General features: G+C 42.4%; 1 protein-coding gene across 1 annotated transcript in view; it reads right to left on the bottom strand.

The window, feature by feature from the left end:
* The window catches only part of grk3 (G protein-coupled receptor kinase 3), a gene marked incomplete at both ends in the record, with an annotated part of 40,730 nt that extends 15,700 nt beyond the window's left edge, over positions 1-25,030 (bottom strand). The window contains 2 exons of the mRNA XM_080017319.1: positions 9,883-9,959; positions 24,918-25,030. Coding sequence (XP_079873445.1) covers positions 9,883-9,959; positions 24,918-25,030 — 190 coding nt within the window. The remainder of the gene's footprint in view (positions 1-9,882; positions 9,960-24,917) is intronic.
* Between the last annotated feature and the right edge of the window lie 198 nt (positions 25,031-25,228).

Raw genomic sequence — 25,228 nt, forward strand, 5'->3', positions numbered from 1 at the left:
TGTCAGTCGAATTGCATCTGTTCAATGCGGGGGCATGGAGGAACGTGCCCCGTCCCCTGTTCCTTCAAATATGGAACGGTTCCACAGCTCTCTGCGGTCGGGGCGCACAGAGAGCCGTGTTTGCGTATAAGAATATATGATTCCCCTTATTTATAATTAGAATTTGTTAAGTCCAATAAAAAAACACCAAAATACTTATACAGTGTACCTAATATCTTAATCTTGTCTTATAATGGTTAACGATCGGTTAATGAAGGTCGGCTATCGGTCAGAAAAACAAATTCGGAATGGCCATCCCTGCCCATCAATGCCCTTTATAAGGCGGTCCTTTAAAAACTTGGCGAATACTACAGACTCTTTAAAGGTCTGCAATGTGGCTGCAGCTGCTGGAGTGGAAGCAAAAGAAGAAACTCCCAAAAGAAGGGACGGTATCTCAAGGCGACCGTCAGGAAACGGACGGGACGACTCGTGAAGACGGATGTAAAAGCGTCACTTCTAAATGTCCATCATGGAGGGAAAAACTGGATTATTTAAGCGCTCAAAAGAAAACAGGGGAGGGGAAAGCATAGAAGTTTCCCCAGACTTTGTGTACGTGAACCGCAAGTACCTCCAGACTGCAAAGCTACCTTTAAAAAAATAAAATTAAATAAATAGATATCTTCCGACGCCCACTGGAAAACCAGAGAAGCATCAACATAACTCAAAGTAAGTATCTGCAGCGGCACGTAGAGACATTTAGCATGCCTGAGGATTGCGGGGCTCCAGAAGACCATAAAATAAAATAAAAATTAAAAAAAAAAAAACAAGAGGAAGGCGGCACAACAGCCCCCGCCGCATGAGAGAATGCCGTTGAAGGTGTAACTCTCCTACAGACGGTGTTAACACTGATCGTTGCACTAAGCGCCCGTATGCTCAGGAATTGCTATACCTCGGTTTTGGGAAGGACATTTCACGTCAATCAGTCCACTAAGGGAAACGTCGATTTCGGGGACAAAACAATCTGAAGTTTTCGGGCGATCCCCTCGACAAGAGCTTTGCTATTTGCGAGTTATGGATCTAAACCAACGTATTGGGACCCTTTAGCTTTTTCAGACTCAAAACTAAGACCGTTGAGAGCGTAAAAACTGAGCTGAGTGCCCCGCCCCGCCCAGAATTGCATATTTGATTACATTTTGAATTTTATAGTTTTCCATAGGCGTGTACTAAGCCAGAACAAGGCCTTGGTTCTTATGGCACAGTCATAAAGCCCTGTGTTTGCATCGGCCCTTAGTACTTTGTTTGTGGCAAAGCAATACCAAGCCTGATTGAACATATGACTAATACAGTACTACAAACACAAATACAAATACAAGCGCCAACGATGTGTTTCAAAACAATGTGCGCCGCAAGTTGTGGAGAGCCTTTCACTCCCGCATCATATCCTTTCCTACACATATTAGGCTGATTCATCAAAATGGACTGTATGAAAGATTGAACTTTTGTACACTGTACACACAACAACCATCGGTAGTCTCGGGAGGTGGTTTTGCAACACAAACAAATTCTGAAACGGGTTCAACTTTGACCCAGTTTGAAGCCGACCTTTTAAACAAGCAATTGTAATGCGGAAACGTGCACGGGGTAAACAATGAAATTAAAAACATTTCTAAATATGTTTTGATATTGTTCATGATAGATAAATAAAAAAAACCTGCAAAGAAATAAATACATCATAGAAAAGGGACACCGTTTAGATGACCTTTATTTGGGCTCAATGCTTATCCCGGCGCTCGACCTTGTGCAGAACAGTTATTGATATTTGTCGTGTTTATTTAGCAGATTCTTGTATGGATTTTTGGAGGCTGTGCAAGCCTACAAGCTTATGGCCTCTCAGTAATGGCATTTTTTACCGTGCTACCAAATCTGAAATACCATTAAACACATTACATTTAGTATTAAGAGGACCCTTTTTTTTGTATTTAAACGTGACATTACATTACGGAACCAAAACATGTATTTGAATTTCATAGATTTCTATGGAATTATTTCCAAAATGGAGGAAACACATGTTTTCCCCAAACAGGCAGGCAGTTGTAAATAGCCAAATAGGGAGTTTTACGGCGCAGAGCTGAGGCCTGGCTCTTAAACGGTAAAAGGAGATCCTTGAACACTCCCGTTTCTAAATTTACGCAGGTACCTAGAATCCACTTTCAAATGTGAAAGAAGTAGTTATTGTGGAAATATAACAGGACCGGGAGAGAAAACAAAGATGAAGGAATAATGACCATAACGACGGTTTCAAACGAGGTGTCGACGTGTAAACGCACGATAAGGAGAGATGCGGGTTCTGGGTATGAAGTTTATCTATCTTTTTAGTGTGCCCTCCCCCCCTCTTCATCACCTATTTTATTCTTTCTTTAATCAATTTCATTTCTCCCCGTCGACAACAAACAGCCGTTCTGGTCAGGTTTCCGTGGCAACGGCAGTTGCCTAGCAACAACACAACTCTCCATCATCCATTCCAGAAGTCTGACAGATGGTGGGAGAGAATGCCAAGAGTGAGAGAAAGGGTGGGGGACGAGAAGACCTTCAGAAAAGCAAGAAAATAATTATCGCCCAAAAGTGAGGAGCACGGGCAAAAGACGCTTCAAAAGTTTTGAACTAAGGTTAATAGAATGAAAAATAGGGGCGATAAAAAGCGACCATTGTTCAATTGCCTTGGAAGACAAAACAGGCAACAAAAGCAAAATATGAATGAGTACTAGGCCAGCATTAAGAAAAACACATTTTTAAAAAAATGCATAAGTGTTATCCCTTAAATAAGGAATTTATAATAAAGTATTAGACAGTATCGTATATTTATGTCATAAGATATGCTTGCAACGTTGTGAAACTAACCCGCTGAACATTTTTGTGGCTGAAAAGTTGTCGAAAAGTAACTCGAGGTTTTATTTGGTTCGACGCATTTTTCAGCCACCATATTTCACCGTGATTGATGCTTTGGTAGTTGAGACAGGTCAGACTACGTGATTCTGGGCTGATTTTCCGCTCGCCGACAGGTTTTTGGAGATCGCCGAACAAAGCCCCGGATCGGAGGAAAATCATAGGCCGCTCCCCTGAGTGGCGAGCGTGTGGTGTGAACGGCTCACAACGTGATCCGAGCGCTTGCCACCGCCGGCAAATTATCGAGCAGGTTTAATATCTGGTTGTGTTGGGATCCAGTAGATACAGCAGACAGAAACACACAAATATATATTTTATATTTTTATATTTTCTTCTAGAAATTCTGCTTTTATTCGTTTTTCTACAGTGATCAAGAATCGAATGAAAAATAGATAATCCTGTGCCACGCATGGCATCTCGTCATTTCCGGTGTCACTTCGTGCGTGCGTGCGTGCGTGTGTGTTTTCGTGACTTAACATAGTTTGGAGACCTGACACACTCGTCAGGGATTCCTCCTGTTGTAAGATCTTGTAATGTGTGACCCCCTGTCGCCGATCAGTCATGTAGTGTGAAACCACAGCGACTTCAAGATTCCCGATCCTAAGACAGAAAGACTTTGTGGTGTGAATTGTCTAGTGTGATCTGACGACTTTGAAAGATGTGGAGTGTGTTCACAGCATAAGTTGGGAGGTGGGGCCCCCATGGATCGGACTTGTTGTACAAGCACATCCCACAGACGCTCGATCGGATTAAGATCTGGGGGGGGTCAACACCTTGAACACTTTGTCATGTTCCTCAAACCATTCCTGAACGCATTATCCTGTTGTAAGAGGCCACTGCCATCAGGGAATAATGTTACCATGAAGGTGTGAACTTGATCTGCAACAATATTTAGGAAGGTGGTACGTGTCAAAGTAACATCCACATGAATGCCAGGACCCAAGGTTTCTAGCAAAATATTGCCCAGAGCATCACACTGCCTCTGCCGGCTTGACTTCTTCCCATAATGCATCCTGGTGCCATCTCTTCCCCGGGTAAACGATGCACACGCACCCGGCCATCCACATGATGTAAAAGAAAACGTGATTCACCAGACCAGACCACCTTCTTCCATCACTCCATGGTCCAGTTCTGACGCTCACGTGCCCATTGTAGGTGCTTTCGGCGGTGGACAGGGGTCAGCATGGGCACTCTGACTGGTCTGTGGCTACGCAGCCCCTTACACAGCTTTTGCTTTTTGAGTCGTCGTACTTTACGTCACATGTTTATGTACAGCTGCGCCTGATTTGATGATTCAGCTTTTTAATGCAGTGTGAACTGTGACATTTAGAGAGAAAAAAAACAACAAAAAAAAAAAAAGGAAATCGTGTAATCCAGTAACAGTGTATAAGTAACAGACAATGGACAAGGGGGAAGAGTCGAAAAAAAGTGCAGATAAATTAAATAACTGTAAATAAATGAATCTGAGAATTGGTATTCTGCTTCAATATACACAAGCCTAAATCTTATAGAACAACAAAGTCAAGACAACATAAAAAAAAAAGGCTATTGAGTAGGTCAAAGGCACAGGGGAAATTAACTCTGCATTAATCTGGACACTACACAGTTGGAGCATAGAGCCTGGAATTGATCCATTTCTATGCACTCGTCCTTAAAGGACGTACAATCCGGGAATATAGGCTTCCCGCCAACTCCGTGTAGTGAAGGAGTAAATTAAAAACACATTCTCCATGGGCAGTAAGGGAGTCTTTGCGACAGATCATTTCCTGTTTCAGTTATGACGATAGACCCTGTGCACAGCGTCAGGTCTATCGAGAAATTGCTCGGTCGCTGTGGAGGAATTGGATCGGCCTGCTCAGAACTCTGAACTCAACCCGATCCCAATACCTCGGGGATGAGTTAAAACGCTGACTTAAAGCCGGGCTTAAGCGGCTCCAAATAAACAGGGACCGACTCCAAGTTACCGTTCGCGAATATCAAAATGGGCCGCAATGACACAAGAAACAAAACTTCCTGCAGTTCGGTTTAATCGTCAGTGCAGGCAAGTCTTATAGATCATCGAGTGAGAGCCTTGATGCTTGATAAAGCTGTCGTTTCAGAGTCAACGCTCCTCTTAACCATTTGCGAGTCTAAGTTAATTTACAAGCATGTTAGTATGCCGCTGTTAAGACGAGGCCACTTCCCTGCCTTCTTGAGATAGCTGCTCTATGGAAGGTGCAAAACAGGCTATATTTAACAAAGCAGTGAGCAGGTGCTCAGGTTGTACCAGCCAGGGCTGAACTGAGGCTGACTGTCCCCTGCGGCCTTGGAAGCAGGGCTGGCTTCCAGGAGAATGATATGACAACGTCGTTTGAAAATGTTGTTTGACACACTTTTCATGTCACTGAATCAATAATTACCAACGTCTTTGAGTCCTACATATTGTTTTTCTTTATTTCTTCTTAATTCAAAACAACAACAAAAAGTTTTTTTTTTTTCAAAAAAAAAAAAAAAATTAAAAATTAAAGATCTCAACCCCAGATCCCAATTTTGTCTTTAAACACATTAAAAAGCGGAACGGGGTGATCGCAGGAGGTCAATTTGGAAACTTTCAAAAGGGTTATTCAAAAGAAGCTAAATATGAACCAAAATCAGTACTCTTCCAAACTGTGTGTCTGATGAATCAAAGATAGTTGTACCAGTGTGTTTTTAGCATATTGGTGCATGCTATGGTCACTTGGCATTTCATGCATTTGGATGAGCCTAATTGGTCAGAATACAGAGGGAGAGTTTTATTGATATCACTCTGTATTCCAGGTGGGTGGAGGTTTTTTTGCATTGAAGCAGTTTTTCCCAAACTTCTCTTTACGAAATGAAGCAAAAAGGCAGTGCAGCGCAAAGCTCAGGCAGCTGCGGTTGTTCATCATCTACGCACTCGCATGCACACACGCCGTGCACAATACAAAGTGAGGTTTTTATAGTACTTACGTTTGCATTAAAATCATAGAATATCATCAAAAATACATGTGAATTGCTCGGGAGGAACAAGCTTCAATCTGTTTGGTTATCATTTTGGAGGCAGACAGCCCACGATGGTCACAAGTGAACTAGTTATTTTGATTCTGCGACTGGAATACAGTAGCATGCACAAGGCCCTCGTAAAGTGCCTGAAATAGCCCAATCATTCACTGGGTAAACTGCTACTTTTTCAACCATCTCAACAAATGTCCATATCGTTCCTGATGTTCTCCACTGAACTTTATATCCATGCGCTTTTTTGGCAGATTGCTCTGTGGCCATTTAGTGCGGCATTTCAAAAGTGCTTTGAACTTCTACTCAGTCAAGCATTAAATCCAGTGTTTCTAGTTCCCAGAAAGCCCGCTTTTTTTCAAGCTTGCTTTTAGAGAACGCTCAGCCTATAATATATCTGGCCCGCTGGAGAGAGAAAGTTTTGAAACTAAAATTGGAAATTTTGATGATTAGAAAAAGTGATTTCCAACAAAGCTATATAAGCCAGTGAGCGTTACATACTTTGGGATTCAATAGGATGTGCTTACGGATAGAATGTTGCCAAACAAATAGAACCAGTTTATGGACTCCTTCTATTCAGCTGGTCTACTCGGCCGTGCGCTTTAGAGGGAACACTGACGTGAACAAATTGGTGCAAAGAATAATTGTACTTGCGTCAGTTCTTTCCCACCGAACCTCCTAGGAGGATAATGGCTTGCTCGACATTGCTGTCTCCGTGTACGCTGATTGTCCTTGTCCGGTTAGCGCCTACTTCTAAGCAGCTGACAAGGCCACCTGATTGTGTTCAAGGCCAAATTCCTCAAACTTACTGTAAGTAGTTTGATCGTCATTGCACTAAGTCAATTTCTAAACAAGCGAATATACATTTTAAAAAGGTTAACAACCTCACCCTCAAATAACCCTCACCTAGCAGCGACTAGTTAAAAGAACAGGTTCTAGAAGCATCAATATGTTCTTTACAGATGATTTAACATTGTCCTAAAGTAGACCATGATTTTACTCCCTAACTTCATACGCTTCCAAATTCTACGTCAAGACTTTCAGCCGTGTGACGTAAAAGTCAAGCTCGCTCTATTTTATGTCGGTATAGGATACTTGGGTTTTCCTAGTGATTGGGTCGTTCCCCTTGGGACATCACACGTATCGGTCGACCTTCCTTTAAAATGACGGAGCGGGCGAGATTTTCCTCCCGTCAAGGCTGAGGGAAGGCTGCTTTTGTCGAGAACCTGGAGTGAAAACGGCCCAGGAGCAAACACACATTAACTGGCCTGATGATAGCCCTGTTCTAGAGGACTCGCTAATGAGACCTGAGAGCTGGACTAATGACCGAGGGCAACAGGGGGATACTGGCCAGCCCAAGAAAAAGAAGACAGAGAGAGAGAAGAAACCAGGACAGGCAGGAGAGGCCAGAACCCGCTTTGGCTTTATACAATAAACTAGATACATACTTATTTTTGAAGTAGAGATTGGGCTTCAATCAGAGCTGGACCATATAGCCACAAATGTTATCACTATATTTTTTTTATATTGATCAAAGTCAATAATTCTCACATTATATATTTAATAATAATGCACAATTTACAGTGTTTATTTACAATTTAAAGTATATTCTCTCAATAAAATAAATAATACATACATATATTATATGCATTCAAATATATCATCATCATCATCGTCGTCTGAGAACAGCCCCAAAAGTTCCAGAATCCGCGCTCTGTGGTTACGCGGGACCTGACACCGACGGACCAGACGTCACAGAAAACCGCAACCGATTCTTTCTTTAAATCGCGCCCCCCCGAGCCCGCGCCGGGCTCGGGTTGGGGGGAGGGCGAGTTCGAGTTCAAGTTGGTGTTTGAGGGAGACGCGCCGCGTCAGTTCCGGAGGGTCTCATCCTCGGTGCGCGCTGCACCGGCCCGAGAGCGCCGCGGCCAGGGAGGGTTCGGAGGAAGCCCCGGCGCACCTGGACCCCAACACTGATCAGACTTCCTGTTTGATAACAACATGTGTAACATAATATGTACATAACCGATCGGCGCGACGACCCTCAATGGGATTCAGACGTGGAAAACCCTGGAGAAGTGCCCTTTAGTTCAACTAAACATGTTTGTTTCTCTGCTGTAGATTTGGCTTTGCATGTTGTGTCTTTGGAGGTAGAGGAAAACAGACTCTGTATTGAAAATAAATCTCATAAATTCATCATTGTTATCGTGGAAGATCTTATCTAAAAATGATCAAGATTGTGTTATTGCCGAGCCCTAGCTTCAATGCAGATAGATAGGTAGACAGATCAGTAGATCGGTATATAGACAACACTAGACAATAAACAAGAAAAATAAACCTAAAATCTAAACCGATAGACAGACTGATAGGCAGACAGATAGATAGACGGACTGACCGACCGACAGACCGCGGACAGACAGAATGACTAAACTATAAAATAAGCACCAAAAATAAACAAGAAAACATTGGAAATGTACAATAAACCTAACTATTAACCATAAAACAAACTTAACAAGTCTCAGAAGACTATTATTACTAACATATCAACGAGATTTTCCAGCAGAGAATTTTCACTTGAAGCCGTTCATTTCCACGAACGTACAGTGGGCACACGCGCAGGAGAGATCTTCAGATAGGAGGAAGGAAGACACAGCGAGACAAAGAGATCAGGGGCGGAGGGAGAATTACTGCAGCTTATTCTCACAGGGGGAGGGATGGGGTGGGGGCGGTGGGGGACGCTGACACGCAGAACAGTAAGTAAACCTAGTGGAAAGCCTGCAGGGCTATAGTGTGGTCCCCTGGGCGCCAGCAAGCCTACTGGCTCACCGGCTGTCTGCTCGGAATGAAAAAAATGACGAAAAAGGAGCGATGGCGGCGGCGGCGACACTGCAAAGCAAAAATAGGAAACAGGAAACAGAACCCGAAAACAGCGAACCATCGTTTCGCCACCCTCACGCTGCACAAAAAAAAACAAAAAAAAAACAACAAAAAAAACCCCACAAAGCAGCTCAGTCACAGCAATAACCCGGCGATAGATAAGATTTATTCTTTAAGGGCCTTCTTAATTTTCATATTTTTATTGTTTTTCTGTTATTTTCAGGTTAGAGCTGATTTTTTTGAATCATTGTGTTTAGTGCATATTGCCATATTTGTATTGTCTTCAGTTAACTGTGCTGAGACAATTGCAATTTCCCTTCGGGGATGAATGTGAACGTATCTATCCATCTATCTATCAAGGTTTGACCAATCGGGACAAGACACTCAACCAAAACAACCTGACCTGAGGACCGAAATAAAAAGAATAATGGCTCTACTTTTCATAACCATAAGTTGCTTTTCTTCCTCCCCAGATGATATGTTTTGAGAGATGACTAATCCAAAAGCCAAACCCCCACCCATCTTGTGTAGATGGCGGCGGCGTCTAAACCCAAACCACACCTCAACTTCAATCATCACACGTTCACCAACACCACTCACACTTAAAGACTCCTAGTACGTCTACTGTACATCTTTTGACAACGGCCAATTTGAATCTTTATTCATTTATATCTAGACATTTCCATGTTCCCTGCTTTTTTTTGATGCTGGGGTGTTGTATTATTAGGAAAACTAACAGGAATTGACTGGCAGACAGCATCGGTTATTTCAAAGGCGACGCTTATTTTAAGACATTCAAAAGTTAACAGCAATTGAACATCAAATAAACCATTAATATTCCATTTTGGTTTGGATATTTTAAAAGGACTTTGCTACTAGTTCAGTCGTTGAGATTGGGCTTCACGGGGATTGGGCTTCGCTCCGACATGTTCTTTTTGAGTATGTTAGGACTTTTTTCTTCTCCTTGAATGAATTTCTGTATTAAACTCAGGACAAACCTCTGGTCCCGCTGAGTCTTTATTTTTTCCATTTAATCGGGGGGAAAGACAAAAAAAATAAATAAAAAAAACTTACCGATCTTCTGGTTGAAGATTTTGTCGAACGTCAGCTCATCTCTCTCCTCGAGGTATTTCTGCATCACACTGCGAATGCTGAAAAAAAAAAAAAAATATATATATATATATATATATATATATATATATATATATATATATATATATATATAAATTTGCCACCGTTAAAATCGTATAAAGTCGATCTTGTACAATCCCATCAGTTCCCCGCTGAGGTTTCAGTCGTCACCCCTTCCACCTTCTGTCCGTGATCCCAGCCCTAGTTTGGGACTGTCCCCCCCCCCCCCTCGCTCGCTCTCCGCCACCTGTCCCCTGATCATTTCAGACTGTGGGGAAGGGAAGGGAGATGTGCTGGAGGCCAGTGGAGAGATACAGGCTACCCCAGGAGAGGGTGTTAATGAGAACAGGACTTCGGAGAATGAATCAATTAGCAACCCCTCCACAGGCCCATTAACACTGCACCAGAGGCGCACGCACATGCACACGCACACGCACACACACACACACACACACACACACACACACACACACACACACACACACACACACACACCTTAACAGAAGTAATGCAAGCGTATGCAAAAAGCGCCTCTATCGCAAATCTGCTTGTAGTGTGACTTTCAAGCTTAATACCAAAGTGTTTAGTAAGTACATCGTAATAATTTATCCCTTATACCTACAATGATAATTTATCCTACTCATAAAATTGAACTTTGAATATTCTCTATATTTTTATATATATTTTGCTATTTCTGTTTTGTATTTTTGGCAATATTATTTAGATCTTGTCACCCGTTTTTTGGTCTGCACAGAACCCATACCAACCCTCACCAAGACAAATTCCTTGTAGGGAAAATGCACTTTTGTTTTTACTATTTGGATTAGTGCAGATCAGTCACTTGGAAGCTCAGAATATGCTACTAACGCACAATTGCTGATGAGTTTGTAGCATGGAATTCATGAAAATGGGGCAAAACATAAGACTGTTTACAATAGTGGTGTCATGAAAAGTAGATGATAGTGAAATACAGTTTAACTGCCGCCGTTACTTTTTTTAAGTCCTAATTGCATAAAGCTGGATGCAGAGCTGCAGTGGAAAGAAGACAGATAAGACAGGTGAGTGATGTGTTTTACGGTACGTTGTGCTGTGTTGCTGCTACATTACGACATGTGGTCAATGAGCTGCTGTATGTCGCCGCTAGACGTCTGCCCGTCTGCCATATTGGAGCGGTCAAGAGGCGCTAGTAAACAAATACCATGTGTATTGAGAGATGCAGACTTCTCTACAAAATGGACTATATTTTGCTTAATTCGGAACCGACTTTCCTCAAATTTGGTTTGTTATAAACGTGAGAAATTAAACAGGTGGCTGGTTCTTTTTGGAATTCAATTTGGTTACTTGGGGCGGATCTAATCATATTTCTTAAGTCACGATCATATTTACATGAAGGTACAGTATCATGCACTTTAATTATTCAATTGAGTATTGAATATTTTATTTCGCACCCCTAGCTTACAGAAAAAAATAAGCCAAAATCCCCTTGTGAGCAACGCCACAGCATTCTCAAGCTATAAACAATGGTGAAATAGAATAAATAAGTAGAATAAAACAATAAGGAAATGATCAAAAGGTGGCCTTCTTGGCTACATTGGTCAAATAGGCCAGCAGTCTGCGATATCAATAATGTATTACTATACCCAGTATTGATTGTACCATCGGAAATTCACACTGAAAACAAAGTAGACTAATCTACAATGATATGTATACTATGTCGGAGCACACGAGACAATTAATATAAATAAAATGAACAAAAACACACCTACAAGAAGCCAAAGACTTGAATTACTTTAACGTGACTTTGATTATTGCAAATGAAGGTGTAAACAGACGAGCAAAAGTTAAACTTAAGACACTAGCGATAAAGATGGCCATTTAAGAACATCCATAACATCTGGGGGTCTTGGCTATGACAAAACGCTGTCGTTCTCATCTATTGATCAAGGTCATCCAAGTGGATTTTGGGGCGCTTTCAGACCTATAGTTTGCTAAATTTGGTCCGATTCAAGAGCAAGTTCCTACTCTGTTGCATTTTTCTCTAGGTCCAGTCAGTGTTGACCCGGCCCTGCGTTAAGCCAACCAAAATTTGTGAACAAATGACACTCGGTCGTACAGGTCGTTCATCTATTGGACACAACATTTCCGGGGGGGGGGGGGGGATTCATCCGATCAGCGGTGACATCACCGTTTGCGCTTTGCTGCGCCCACTCGCTGCCATCTTCCATCGTAACAGCGTGAATCACAAACACTGAAAAGCAATAACACAAGCAGCTCTCCAAGTCTCCGTGCAAAACTGGAAATGAAAACGTTTAGACGGCTGTTCAGCTCGGTACAGTAACACCGATCAGGCGCACTGACAGTCTTGCAGTGACGTAGCCGCGTTCACACATCCATTGTCCAATGTCTGGGATCTTTACTCATGACCGCTGGTCCATGCGTCTGCGAAGGCGCTGGTTTTTCCATTCCTAAAAAAACCTGCAGTTTCCGGTAGTGCGTGGAATCCGCATCAGTTTTCAACTTATGTTGTCTGATAACTAACTAATATGAAGCCTTGTAACTGAAGTGGTGAGGAGGGATAATTTCACAAAATCACCTTGTCGCAGACGATAATGAAGCGACTGCAGCGTACTGCGGTTACGATCCTAGATTTTATTATTATGATTTGGTGTTCCAACCAAATAATAACAGTGGAAGCACAATTGTCAACATCGATTTTCAACCCCACAATCCACTGTATTTTAGGTTGCTTCCTATATTTGGTCCTATTAAGTTTGATTACATTCTCAAATGTAGCAAACCAAACAAACCGCGGTTCGCTCGGAACTGGATCGAGTCCCGACTATTCGGGAGCACCATGGTCCGCACCAGAGTTTGAATGCGTGCTCACCTCTCCAAACGAACCGGACTAACGGGGTAAACGCACCATGGTTCAATTAAAATGGACCAAACAAGGACTAATTGTCCTCTTATTCCACAATTTAGGTAAAATAAATAAATAAATAAATTCCTTCACTCAAAAGGAGAATGAAGCGTAGAGCTCAATCAACTGACTGAAAAATCATGCCGCAGCAAGCCGTTCAATCCAAGTGAGACCAGACCCAATGTGCCCTGTACATAAAGAAAACCAACAAAGCCACATGGAAATGTAGAAAGTGGACTTTCTTAAAAGGTTAAAAGGTAAACAGCAAAACTATTGGTATTTGCAATCTACAACAGTGTCGCCCTTTGTTTTACACAATTCCAGAAAGGTCAGACTGTCCTTTGAATGCAGGCCTAGAAAGACTAACTGTGATAGAGGCCTAATCAAATAAACTTGAAATTAACATGTTTGAGTATTGTGACCTTAAAGCTGTGCAAGTTATTATTAATGCCAAAATATACTTTTTAAGACTAAAAATACAAAAAAGACTAAAGACTACAAATACAAAAATACACACACACACACACACACACACACACACACACACACACACACACACACACACACACACACACACACACACACACACACACACACACACACACACTTTGCTTTTCCCGGTTAAAGTAATCATTTTGTCAATTGTCTCATCCTCGGTCAGCCACCTAATCACCTAGAATTTTGGCTCACGTAGGCCCAGCGATAGGGTTAGTCAACAGCAACACCCACATATCACCGTCCCCAATATTTTGTCTTTCAACAAGGTTAACCTCGGTAACGTCACGTAAAAATGACTTTGGGTTGACGAAGGTAGTTGTTAGTGGTTGTGTGGTTCACTATGAGTGGTTAGTGAAATAATCCAAATGGGAAGACGGCAAATGCAGTCCTGATCCGAGACAAACAACCTGACCAAAATGGTGCAGTTAGAGAGCCTTGTTTAACTGTTGCATTGGTTATTGGGAAATGTGGGCAATTTGTACCTTAGCGGGGCCAATTAAAATTTGCATGGGAAAATGTTAAATAACTAGTGGTGTGTCCCAGTTAACATGATGGCGGGGCCCCATCACTTCGGCTTCTCAGAGACGTTTCCTGTAATTTAGTCTTGCAACGCCCCTTCCTGCAACAGGTCTGCAGGGAATTTGCTTAAGACCTAAATATGAGTGTTGTATTAGAGAGGGCAGGATACGAAAAGCTACTGACAGGCAAATGATCTCCAGTTCCTCTTCAGGTTTTCAGTCAAACCATAGTTCCGCCTCGATTATTATTACTACATTCTCATTAGACTTCTCATTTCTCTTCCAGGTCCTTCTACGACGGCGACGCTCGTGTTTTCCTGAAGATTTTTTCAGTCGTTCATCCAATGGCTCCCGCTCACGCCTTCTCGCCTCGACTGCTTACAGCACTGCTGTCAAAATCTCACCTCTTTGCCAGCGGGCAAAGCCTTGGCCTGGGGAGAATGTAGCAGCACCACGCTACCTCAAAGTGCAACATGTAGGCCATCTGCCCCCTGCGTCCAAAAAGCTCAAACCGTTACACATGCACGTTTGTTAACCTGCATATCTGGGACTGGGTGAGCTCCTTGACAAATTACAGCATAACCCAATGTTGCTGTCTGACGTCATCCTGACATGATTTTTCAGCATCAATCGACTTGAATTGCCGCCAACCTTTGTGTAATCATCTGCCGCCATAAAAAAAAAGTCTAACAGCAGGACACTCAAGTATTGCTTACATAATCAACCCTACTGAAGAGATCACACACGGGACATAATTAAGGCACAAAATGCGGCTGAAGGAAAATGTGGTTACGACACATAATTCCTATATAGCTCGGCTTAGCCAAAAACATCGTCCGAATATGAATTTCCACAAATCCGTTTGAATCTGGAAAAATTGATTGAAGTGACGATTTGAAGCTTCGAATTTGATTCACGCTCGCCGCCGTCCTGGCAGGAAACGGTTCCAAAGCTTGCTAAAGTCGGGAGGCGGGGCCTCGCGTTCTGTTCACATGTGGCATTAAAATGCATCCTGGGTATCCGATCCCAAGTAGACAGCCCCTAAATAAGACACATTGTACACATTCGGGGGTGGTCATGGACGCATGGGGCCACATGCTGAGTTGTCTGAACGCACACGTGTCCCTGGCCGCGTTAAAGTACTTCACTAGAACTACGTCAGCAGGTGCTCATTCATGCACCAATGTGGTCCTCTTCACTAGCTGTACGGACAAGTGCAAATGTGTTGGGCTGGTCTACGGAAAAAACTTGGTTATTAGCATATTGAGTGGGGAAGTGAAATCCGATCACAAGTGGTCAAAGAAGACACATTTTGAGCGGCGAGCCGTGAGCAGCAGCAGCGTCTCAACTGTATATGAACCTAACCCTAAACTGGAACTATATCTGGATACAGGTCACCAGGTCTGAACCCGGTGTGCTGAGGCGCAGAGCGAAACCACTGGACGGACAGAGGAAAGGAAGAAACATTTCGTACCTTTCTCAAATGAGAGGCCCGTCAATTAGGGCGACCGCGCCCTCAAATATGACGTTCGAAAACGCAACCAAGACGGTCTGTTTCCGTTTACGATCAAGTCAAGCCATAACTATCTTCTTTGCTCTCCTCACATATGTGTAGCCGGCTGCCCTCCTCCCACCCGTACCTCATCCTCTTATGTGAGCCCCCAGTGCACCATTTCTGTCACCGCCGCTACCTGCAGTCCTCACTTTACTGGTACAAGCGCCACTTTTTCCTACTAGAAACGCTCGATAGTGTAGCATGCAGAACATAAAATGTGATGTGACCGATCGATGCGGTGAGCTACAGTGTTGATTCAAAGCAATGGCCTTCAACACGGAAGAAACTACGATGGAACGCACAATACAAAGATCTGTGCAATTAAGACTGTATTGCAATACCCGCTCTTGTGATCACTGTAGAGTTTTACAAATGTGGATAGTTTAAGATCATTCTTTTTAAACCTGCAATGCCAATACATGAAAGGTTGCAGAAATCGAACATGAAACCCGATTAGTGCATTTTTATGATAATGAAGTGTCACATTTAGGCGACAATTAAGAACAATCTTTCCAATACAAACCAGCTGGAAACCCTGAAAATGCATGGTGTATTTAAAGGCATTGTGTTCAGACCTCGCCTGGGGCTCCAAAATGGCTGCAACCCCCAGTGGGTCCAATCAAAAGTCAGGGCCAAATCTTCAATAAAGGCTACCTTCTATGACAAATACTGCTTGCTCCTACAGCTTTGCATACATTTAGACAAAACGTGATACACATATTCAGGCATATATGTTCTATAAGTTAGCAAATTTAAAAAAAACTACAACCCTACACGAGTTTCTCAGTTTTGGCTAAAAGCATGTAGGGACCCATTAGCCATTAACATGGGACGAACGTTATCTTCATATGCAGTCTGATGAGCATGTGTGCAAACGCATCATGAATGGCAAAATTGTGCATCTGATCATTGGATTGACAAAATGTCATTAAATTTGTGACACATGCTATGGGACCAAGTATTATTCAAAACACTATACATTCCTCACAACTATTTCCAGCGGGCCTAGCCTGTGACATTTTAAGTTCATCAATCGGCCTGTGATTTGACGATTACGACAAAACTTGCGGAGATGGCTAGACCACCTATTTTGAATATTCATACAAAATGTTGAGAGAACCTGTTTCACATAGGGACAAATTGAGTCAGTTCAAGTGTTCTGCTGGTGCCATTTTTACTCAGCTTTAGTTTCATATTGGTAATGGGACTTATTTAAGCAATCTAAGATGAATAATCAAGGTGATTCTCATTTGTATAATTCATTCATTGCTTCGTTTTTCTTGGCCGGAGTTTTTTTTTTTAATTGTACAGATTCTATGAAATGTAATACGTATGGGAAGTTCCGACAACTCAAAGCTAGACCTTTGTTTGTGCTGTGAACGCCGATTCCATGAGTAATGTGGAGATCAATGCTTCACATTCCATTCTCTCCTTTCCAAACACCAATTTCCACCATGTTGAATAATCTGAATAAACAAGCTCAAACAACAGACTAGGCGTTTTAAAACGGTAATTGATAGAATTGAAACTGTGGGAATGGCACACAAATGTATTTTGTGGCAGACAGAAAGTGAGGTTACAACGATGGTAACTGTCCTCTGACGGCAATAGGTCCAGTTTGAATGCATTTAAGAGCGCCAACTAGTGGAAACAAGAGACGGGTCTTGACGTCGGCACGATGAAAATTCAGCCGAAACATTGGCTGCGTTTCATCCCTCTGTGTGTATGGCCCAGACAAACACAGGAAGGCGGCCAAGCTTTCTGTTAGATGGGCAGGGAAATCCCTGAAACTGCATCAATTGGTGGTTGTAATGCTGGCGCGGCGGAGACTGAGCCAATTCTCCATCAGTTGGTAAAATTCTGCCATACTGCGGTGTACACCATCATCCTGCCAACCCATGGCCTCCAAAAATCACAGAAACAGCGAGGTCCAGAAGACAGAATTGATCTCTCAATGTATATAAATGTCATAACATTGCAACCATTTCATTTGAACTGACACCGGGGATTACGATGGCCAGGTGTATGAATTTGGGAATTCTGCACAGCGCGAGAACTTTGAGGGGTGAACTGCGGACACTATCCCAACTGCTTCAGTTCAATTTCTTCTGCATATTTCCGAGGGCTGTCCCCTGAAAATCAACCAGTTGGTCGTCAGTCGGAGACCCGTCAGTCGACTGACGCTCTTTCAGTCGAGCAATCGTTTTGTTTTTTTATGTCCCCCCCAGTCATTGTGCATAACAATAACAGGATAAAACAGATAGAAGCTTACAAAATGCACAGAGATAACGTTTCAGTGAGTTATTCTAAATAAGGGGAATCACATTTTTGTAAGTGTGAGCCGTCCGCGTCCAGACTCACGGCTCTCTGTGCGCCCTGATCGCCTCGCCCTGCTCCTCCAAATAAGAAAAGCCAAAAGCAGCGCGTTTTGTTTCGAGCGAAAGGGCGGGGCGCGGAAGAACGGGGCACGACTCGTAGGGATGGGCATTGTTACGATTTTAACGGTACTACTACCCTTACCCATACTGCTTATTGATCCGGTACTTTAAAGGTACTCTTATCCGTTCTTTTTTTTTTTTTTTTTTTTTTTTTTAAAGGGAAGATGTAAAAAAAAATAAGGAGCAGGATTAATACTGCTTTATTTTCTGCGCATTACGCATGGGGACGCATTCTGCGCCCTTGTCTCCGTGTGTGTGTGTGTGTGTGTGTGTGTGTGTGTGTGTGTGTGTGTGTGTGTGTGTGTGTGTGTGTGTGTGTGTGTGTGTGTGTGTGTGTGTGTGTGTGTGTGTGTGTGTGTGTGTGTGTTAGAGCCAGGCAGAGGGAGCTGGCCCCAACGCCCTCGTGCATATCTCCATTCCGGTGATGGAGCAGGAGAGAGAGGAGAGATGTCTCTTCCGATAAAAGCAGAAATGCTTCTTAGATGAATATCTTAATCTTATTGCAAGTTAGAAGCGGGTTATATAGCCTAAGTAAATAGAAAAATACATTTTCTTTATTTTTCCAAATACCGTTTACAGTACCAGTAACGTCCGAGCTTATCGATACTGGTGTCTTTTATAATTTAGTCCGGGGGGCCTGTTTAATACTGGGTCGGTCGGTACCCAACCCTAGGCACCAGCGATCGCTCGCGCCCCATTCCTCCCAGTGCCCACCCCGTTGCCGAATATTCGCAGTGAACAGCCAGATCCGATTACACTGACAAAACTCTGAGTCGGGTACAGCGCTCACATTTAGAAGTGTTTCATCTTCTCTGCAGTGATTTCAAAAATGTCAAATTCAACAAATTCTTCTCAATCAGGTGACGTCGATCACGTCTGAGGATAGACCAATAGGTCAACACCGAAAGATTTAACAACAGCTTAACAGCAGGCCTGTATGGTACGGTGAAGCAATAAAAGGTGAGACATTACAAAGCACAATAACAGTGCAGCAAAGACATATTCTTCCAATATAGGGTTGAATACAAGGCGCCTAAAAAGGGTGTGAACAAAAATCTGGATTCATAGGTAACAGTGTGGTTTTTCTCGTTCTACAGCGCATTTCCTTATGTTACAACGGGCCCAAAATCCCCTACGTGTCAAATATTCACAGAATTTGTGTTTTGCGCCAACCAATATCAAGGTGTTTTGGACAGCCTGTGGCAAACTAACAATGACGTACTGAAAAATGGGTACGTGTCCATCCCAGGGCCCAGGGCTGAGGCAAATAAATGACTTACCAGAGCGTAGGTCATTTATTTTAATTCTTGCTCTTTGTCCAAATATCCATGTATATCATCAGGTAATGTAATATACCTGCATGTTTTTATTCATTTAAATCCCGTTTCATGTGCAGCCTGTGAATTTTCCCCTCTATCCTGGGATTAATTGCAGCACCAATACCTGCTGTTTTGACTGCATCCGTCATTTTTGATCATGTGTTGTCGTGTTGTCTGGGTGGATTGCTTATCTTTTCTTGCGTTCCCTTGTCTTTGTGTTGGGTCAATGGCAGAGGGGCTCCAGGTAACTCATGCACTTCCTGCATTTGATCACGTTTGACAACAAATCCATGGACAGAGAAAGTCTAACTCCAGGCTAAAGCTAGATGTGTATATCGGGGAGACTAAACTACATTGACTACATTTCATGGCTAATCTTTTCGGGGGTTTAGGCAACGATAGGATCTTTATATCTGCAGGTTTGATCACTTAAGCTCAAAGGAGCTGATATTTAATATTTTTTGATTATTCTCAGCTTGCAATCATTGCACAGCAAACATTGCACACAGACATAGTGTCTGTTGTCTCTTCTTGTTCTTCTTCTTCTTCGATCTTCAGACCAGTTCTCCGGGGCTAGGATATAGCCATGACAAGGTTAAATGCTATTTGGGGAACAGGTGACGAAAAAGATCTCCAGACCAGTTCTTAGGGGCTAGAATATCACCTACATGGTACAACGCTTTTTGGGGAATAAGCAAAATAATTGTAAACAAAGAGTAAAACAAGGTTTCTTTCTTGCACTGCACTCATACTTTATGCATTCTATGTCCTTTTATAATGTGTTTCTTTGCACTATGTCTTCATGCTTTTGATGTTTTACGTGAAGCAAATGTGCCTTATAAGTAAACTTCCCTTGCCTTGTTGTTGGTATATCTCGCACATCTGTACAGTCTTCCCGGGTATTCCTCAATATTAATTTTCTCAGTTCTCAAACATTGCACAGCAAACATTTCACTATGTACAAAACATAGACATATACATTGTTTCTGTGGTTGATTGTTGGCATATTTTAAATGCTGTATATAGATTCTTCTATTTTATCTTGCTTCTACATTTTATTTTTTTATTCCTATTTTTATTTTTCATCTTTTTTTTTAATATTTGTAATACTCTGCCATGCAGAGTATTACCTAAAAACGTTTCACTACAGGCTATACACCGTGCCCTATATATGTGAAAAAATTAATATTTTGACTCCCTGAATCTAGTCTACATTTTTCCCAGTGATTCGCAGAGTGAATGAATGTGCGGCTCAGCGGGACATCCAAACGACGATTACTGCTCACTGAGCACTATAGAGTACTACCAGTGAAACGGCAGTAAAAAATAACTGGGGTCATTCCTGACCAGTCAATGTGGTGGGTAGTCTTAACAATGTTGGATGTTGATACAGAATGCTCTACATGCAATCTCCGGCAGACAACTTGATCAATATTGGTAGTGATGTATCAAACGTGTTTCGGTTCTGATTCCACAGGGTCTGACATTTCTTAGACATACATTTCATTGACGTGAATGGCAATGTGAAAAACAACCCTACAAATCTCCAGTACATTATAAATCAATTATTGAATGACTGAATATGTGATAAACAATGCCTGGAATATATCATACTGGGAAAAACTCTGTGCAAAGTCTGGCTGAGTCGAAGGGGTGCCAAAGCTGCTCATTTGAGCCCTTCAGACAAATATTCATCTACTTTTTGTCTACCGTTGAATTTGAGGCGCTTCTGAAGATTTATTCCTGTAAGCATGTCTTTTGTCATGTCCGCCATGGCTCATCACAATTTGAACACTTGGTTGTGGGAGGTCATCGCTTTGTATTTTAATATTCTAAAATCAGACGTAGTTCCCTCTCTTCCGCACCAACTCCTGTTTTAACATTTTCATCCAAACCACTGATTAAATCATTTTGCGTTAGCGCCCTGCGCTTTCTGGGCATTCTATTTAGTTTACATGACATGTTTGAATGGCACCACATGATTAGGTAATTTGGTTTATACGTAGTGTGTGAGAAGGCCCGGCAAGTGCAAATGTCATTTTTGCTGACTTTGCAGACCTTTTCAACATCAACACTGTGCATTTTGATATCGCAACAACGATGAAGAAAATACATTGTTTGACGAGAAGAAAAGAAAAAAGGGAATAACTTTGCCGACTGCAGATTTACGGGGGCAGTGGCTCCGGAGGTAGAGCGGGTCATCTAATAATCGGAAGATTGCCAGTTAGATTCCCTGTTCCTCCTGATAGCGTGCTGATGTGTCCTTGAGCAAGGCACTTACTCCCCAGGCGCCGCTATATGGTAGCCCACATGTCAGAATTTAAAAGCAATCTAAATTTAAATGCAAAGGCTCTAGCCTACTGCACTACTCTCTAGCCTACTGCACGGAATCTATCAGGCTGTTTGTTAAGCAATTTGTTGATTTCTCGTGTTGAACCAGATCATACTGAATTTTGAGGCTTTGTGAACACACACACACACACACACACACACACACACACACACACACACACACACACACACACACACACACACACACACACACACACACACACACACACACACACACACACACACACACACACACACACACACACACACACAATTAAGAAGGCTTAATAATACTGACACATTTGGAATACAGACTTCAAAAGGGTCAGGACGCAATCTCATTGTAGTGAATAACTGTTAATACCATAAAAGAATGTGGTGCAGTATGGTCAAACCTAATAGTTTATGAATTTTGTGTCATATTTAGGAAGGATTTTTAAAGCACATTATTTTTGATGATTCTATGTCATTTGGGTGATGATGGAGATGATAGAGATAATAGATAATAATAGGTGCAGGTGCAAGTGGGTCAGCATCACCGCTGCAGGAGGCCATTGCCGTGGTCGTCGCTCTCCAACACGCTGCTCTAGTTGTGGCTCTCTGGGACAGGCCTGTGCTAATGCAGTAGCAATGCCACAAAAACTAAACTGAACACGGGCAGGGTTGCCAGGTCTCCATGACAAACCCTGCCACCCCCCAACCCTCGGACAAAAAAAAAAAAAAGAAAGAAGAAAAACGCTTCAACACTTAAAAAGTAGCCCAATCCCTCTAAATACGGGGAGAGTGTTTGTGCTTTTTAGTATTTTAATTTAGCTAAGTAAATTTAAAAGTCGAAATATAATAACTCAAGTAAAGCACAGATGCTCCCAAAAGATACTTCTGTACAGTAACAAAGTATTTTTACTTTGTTATTTTACACCACTGGATACTGGCAACTAGGAGTGGCAACCGCAGAGTAACTTACGATACAATATGATCACAATACGTTGCTCACGATGACGATGGTATCAGGATACAGCGATTCTGTGATACTCGATACATTGCAAGACAATTCATCTATGATACATCACGACATCTGTGTAACAGAAGAAGAAAAAACACCCCTAAAAGGGCAAAAAGCAGGAATAATGTATTCATTCACTGCATTGTGGTGTCAGTTTTAGAGAATTTGACAACTGACATGAAACAATGTACATCTGAAAGATGTCCGATGTTTAAATAATATCTTAAAATACAGAAAATATTGAATCAATACTCAATTGTTAAATTAAAGTTGAAAGCAATATGAGGCAGGAGTGATACCTTCAACTTTAAACATGGTAGTGAAAGATATGATTAGATCTGCCCCTAGTACCTGAATTTAATTCCAATAAGTAACCATTATCATGTTTAATTTCTCATGTTTATAACAAACCAGATTTCATGAAAATCGGTTCCGAATTAAGTGAGTTACAGCCGATTCTGTAGAGAAGTCTGCATCGCTGAATACACATGGTATTTGTTTACTAGCGGATCTTGACCGCTCCAATATGGTGGACGAGCAGCTCATTCACCACTTGTTGTAAAGTAGCAGCAACACAGCGCGACGTACCGTAAACCAATCATTGCGCTTCAGAGTAAAACACATCACGCATCTGCCTTGTCTGTCTTCTTTTCACTGCAACTCTGCTTCGAAATTTATGGAATTATTACTTTAAAAAGTAAAGTGACAGCGGCAGTAAAACTGTATTTCACTATTGTGGATAGATTTTGCCATTGATCCGCACTGCACACATGCGTGCTGAACCGTGGGGGGGTGATCCGTACGGATCACAGATCACCTACAGACAGTTACACCACTAGTTTAGAGGGCCACCTTGTTTTAATAAAAATATCTATATCAGTCTATCGATAACGTATCGCAAGAGGAAGTAATTTAATCTAATTTTATTTTCTATTTTCGCAGGCCACCATCCAAAGCATGTGCGTGCGTGTGTGTGCATGCATGTGTTGTAGTGTGGTGTGCTGTGTGACAATTAAAGATTCTTCTTCTAAGTATTGTAAAGTATTCCAGTACATTTTGACCCACCCCTACTGGCAACAAGGGTGATGGATATTTATAGCCCAGTGCTCTACATCTACTGTATAAAGATCATAACAAGAACATTAGGGACGCACCAATGCATCGGCCATACATTCGTATCGGCCGATATTCACCAAGTTGACTGCCATTGGCCTATCAGCAAATAAGATAACACTTACTGATGGCAGTGGCGGATGGGTATCCAGTTTTTCCCCACACAGAGACTTCACTTGGGTGGGCCAGCCAGGTATATTAACGGCCGCCAAAGTATATTTGGTGACCCATTGTAGAATTCATTTTTTTCTGCGTCCAAAAGTACAAATAATTTCAGAATCCGTGATCGATTAACTAGTGGACTCATTCTCTGGTATTAACACAGAATTTCACATCCCTAATAAATACTCTTATTGAATATTAGGGTATGTTCACCAGTGTGCTTGGTTACCTCTTGAATCTTACTTCGAGCGACATAAACCCCCATTGAACAAGATTCGGGTCACAACGAAAGGAATTTCATATGGTTGCAAAACAGCATCACGTATGAAGCCTTGCCTACAAACACTAACAGAAATTTTCCAGGGCACAGATCTATCAGCGAGACGTAAACAAAGCCTCTGACTACCGGGCCCTGCTTTCTTACATTCTGAAATGTAAACACTTGCAGTTGAGACGCCACTGGTGAAAGTAAAATCCACAGTACATTTTCGTAAAAAATAAATAAAATAAAACACACCCAAAAACAAGTATCACACATATATCTCAAAAACAAATTTGTCATATCCATATTCTGGACAGTTGTGGCCTGCGGATTCAAACCCATGACCGGGAACTCATTTAACATTTGAAAATTCAACCCCTATGGTGTTGATGGGAGTTTGGAGCAAAGTGTAATTTAATCTTCATGTGAATCTATCAATAATTGGCATATTCGTCTAGTTGCACAATCTTAGACGGTAGAAGCTGGGGCAACTGCACATAATGACGTTTATAGCAACATAATAGAAAATGTGATTTACGGAACGGTTCTCAGACTGAATTACGTCCGATCCCGCGAATACCGGGGAATTCGGTGAAAATAGTGACATAGCTACCGAGGATTTATCTCGCCCGGGGAGATTACCGCGTTAGAGTATCAAGGTAAACACACTGTCGTGGCTTTACCATAATCTGTCGTTAATGCGAATGTCGGTAGAACTATGTCATCTTACACCAAGTTCCATAGTAGCCGTGGGGGGAGCGGGGGCGCGTTTGGATTTTAGATGGGGCCCCCATGACATCCTACACCGGGAAGGCTGTCGGCGCGACGCGGGAGCCCCGGAGGAAGGCTGCGGCGTTACCTGGGTTCGGGGAGGATGATCTTCTTGCTCGCCCGCGCCGCCGGAGTGGACTTGCTCTTCTCCATCGCCATCAGATAGCTGACATCGGCGAGCACCGCTTCGAGGTCCGCCATCTTCAAGCTCCGGGATGGGAGGTGGCGGGATGGGTGGATGGACGGACGGACGGGCGGACGGGGGGACGGGGGGGGGGAGACACGGACCAGATCGATACGATGGATATCTGCCCGAGAAGGGTTCGCGAGGGGTGGGGTTGGGCAAAAATAAAATAACAAAAATAAATAAATAAAGCGAGCGAGCGTCCGGTAGACGAG

This window comes from Zeus faber (assembly GCF_960531495.2).
Source record: "Zeus faber genome assembly, chromosome: 17".
Taxonomy (NCBI): domain Eukaryota; kingdom Metazoa; phylum Chordata; class Actinopteri; order Zeiformes; family Zeidae; genus Zeus; species Zeus faber.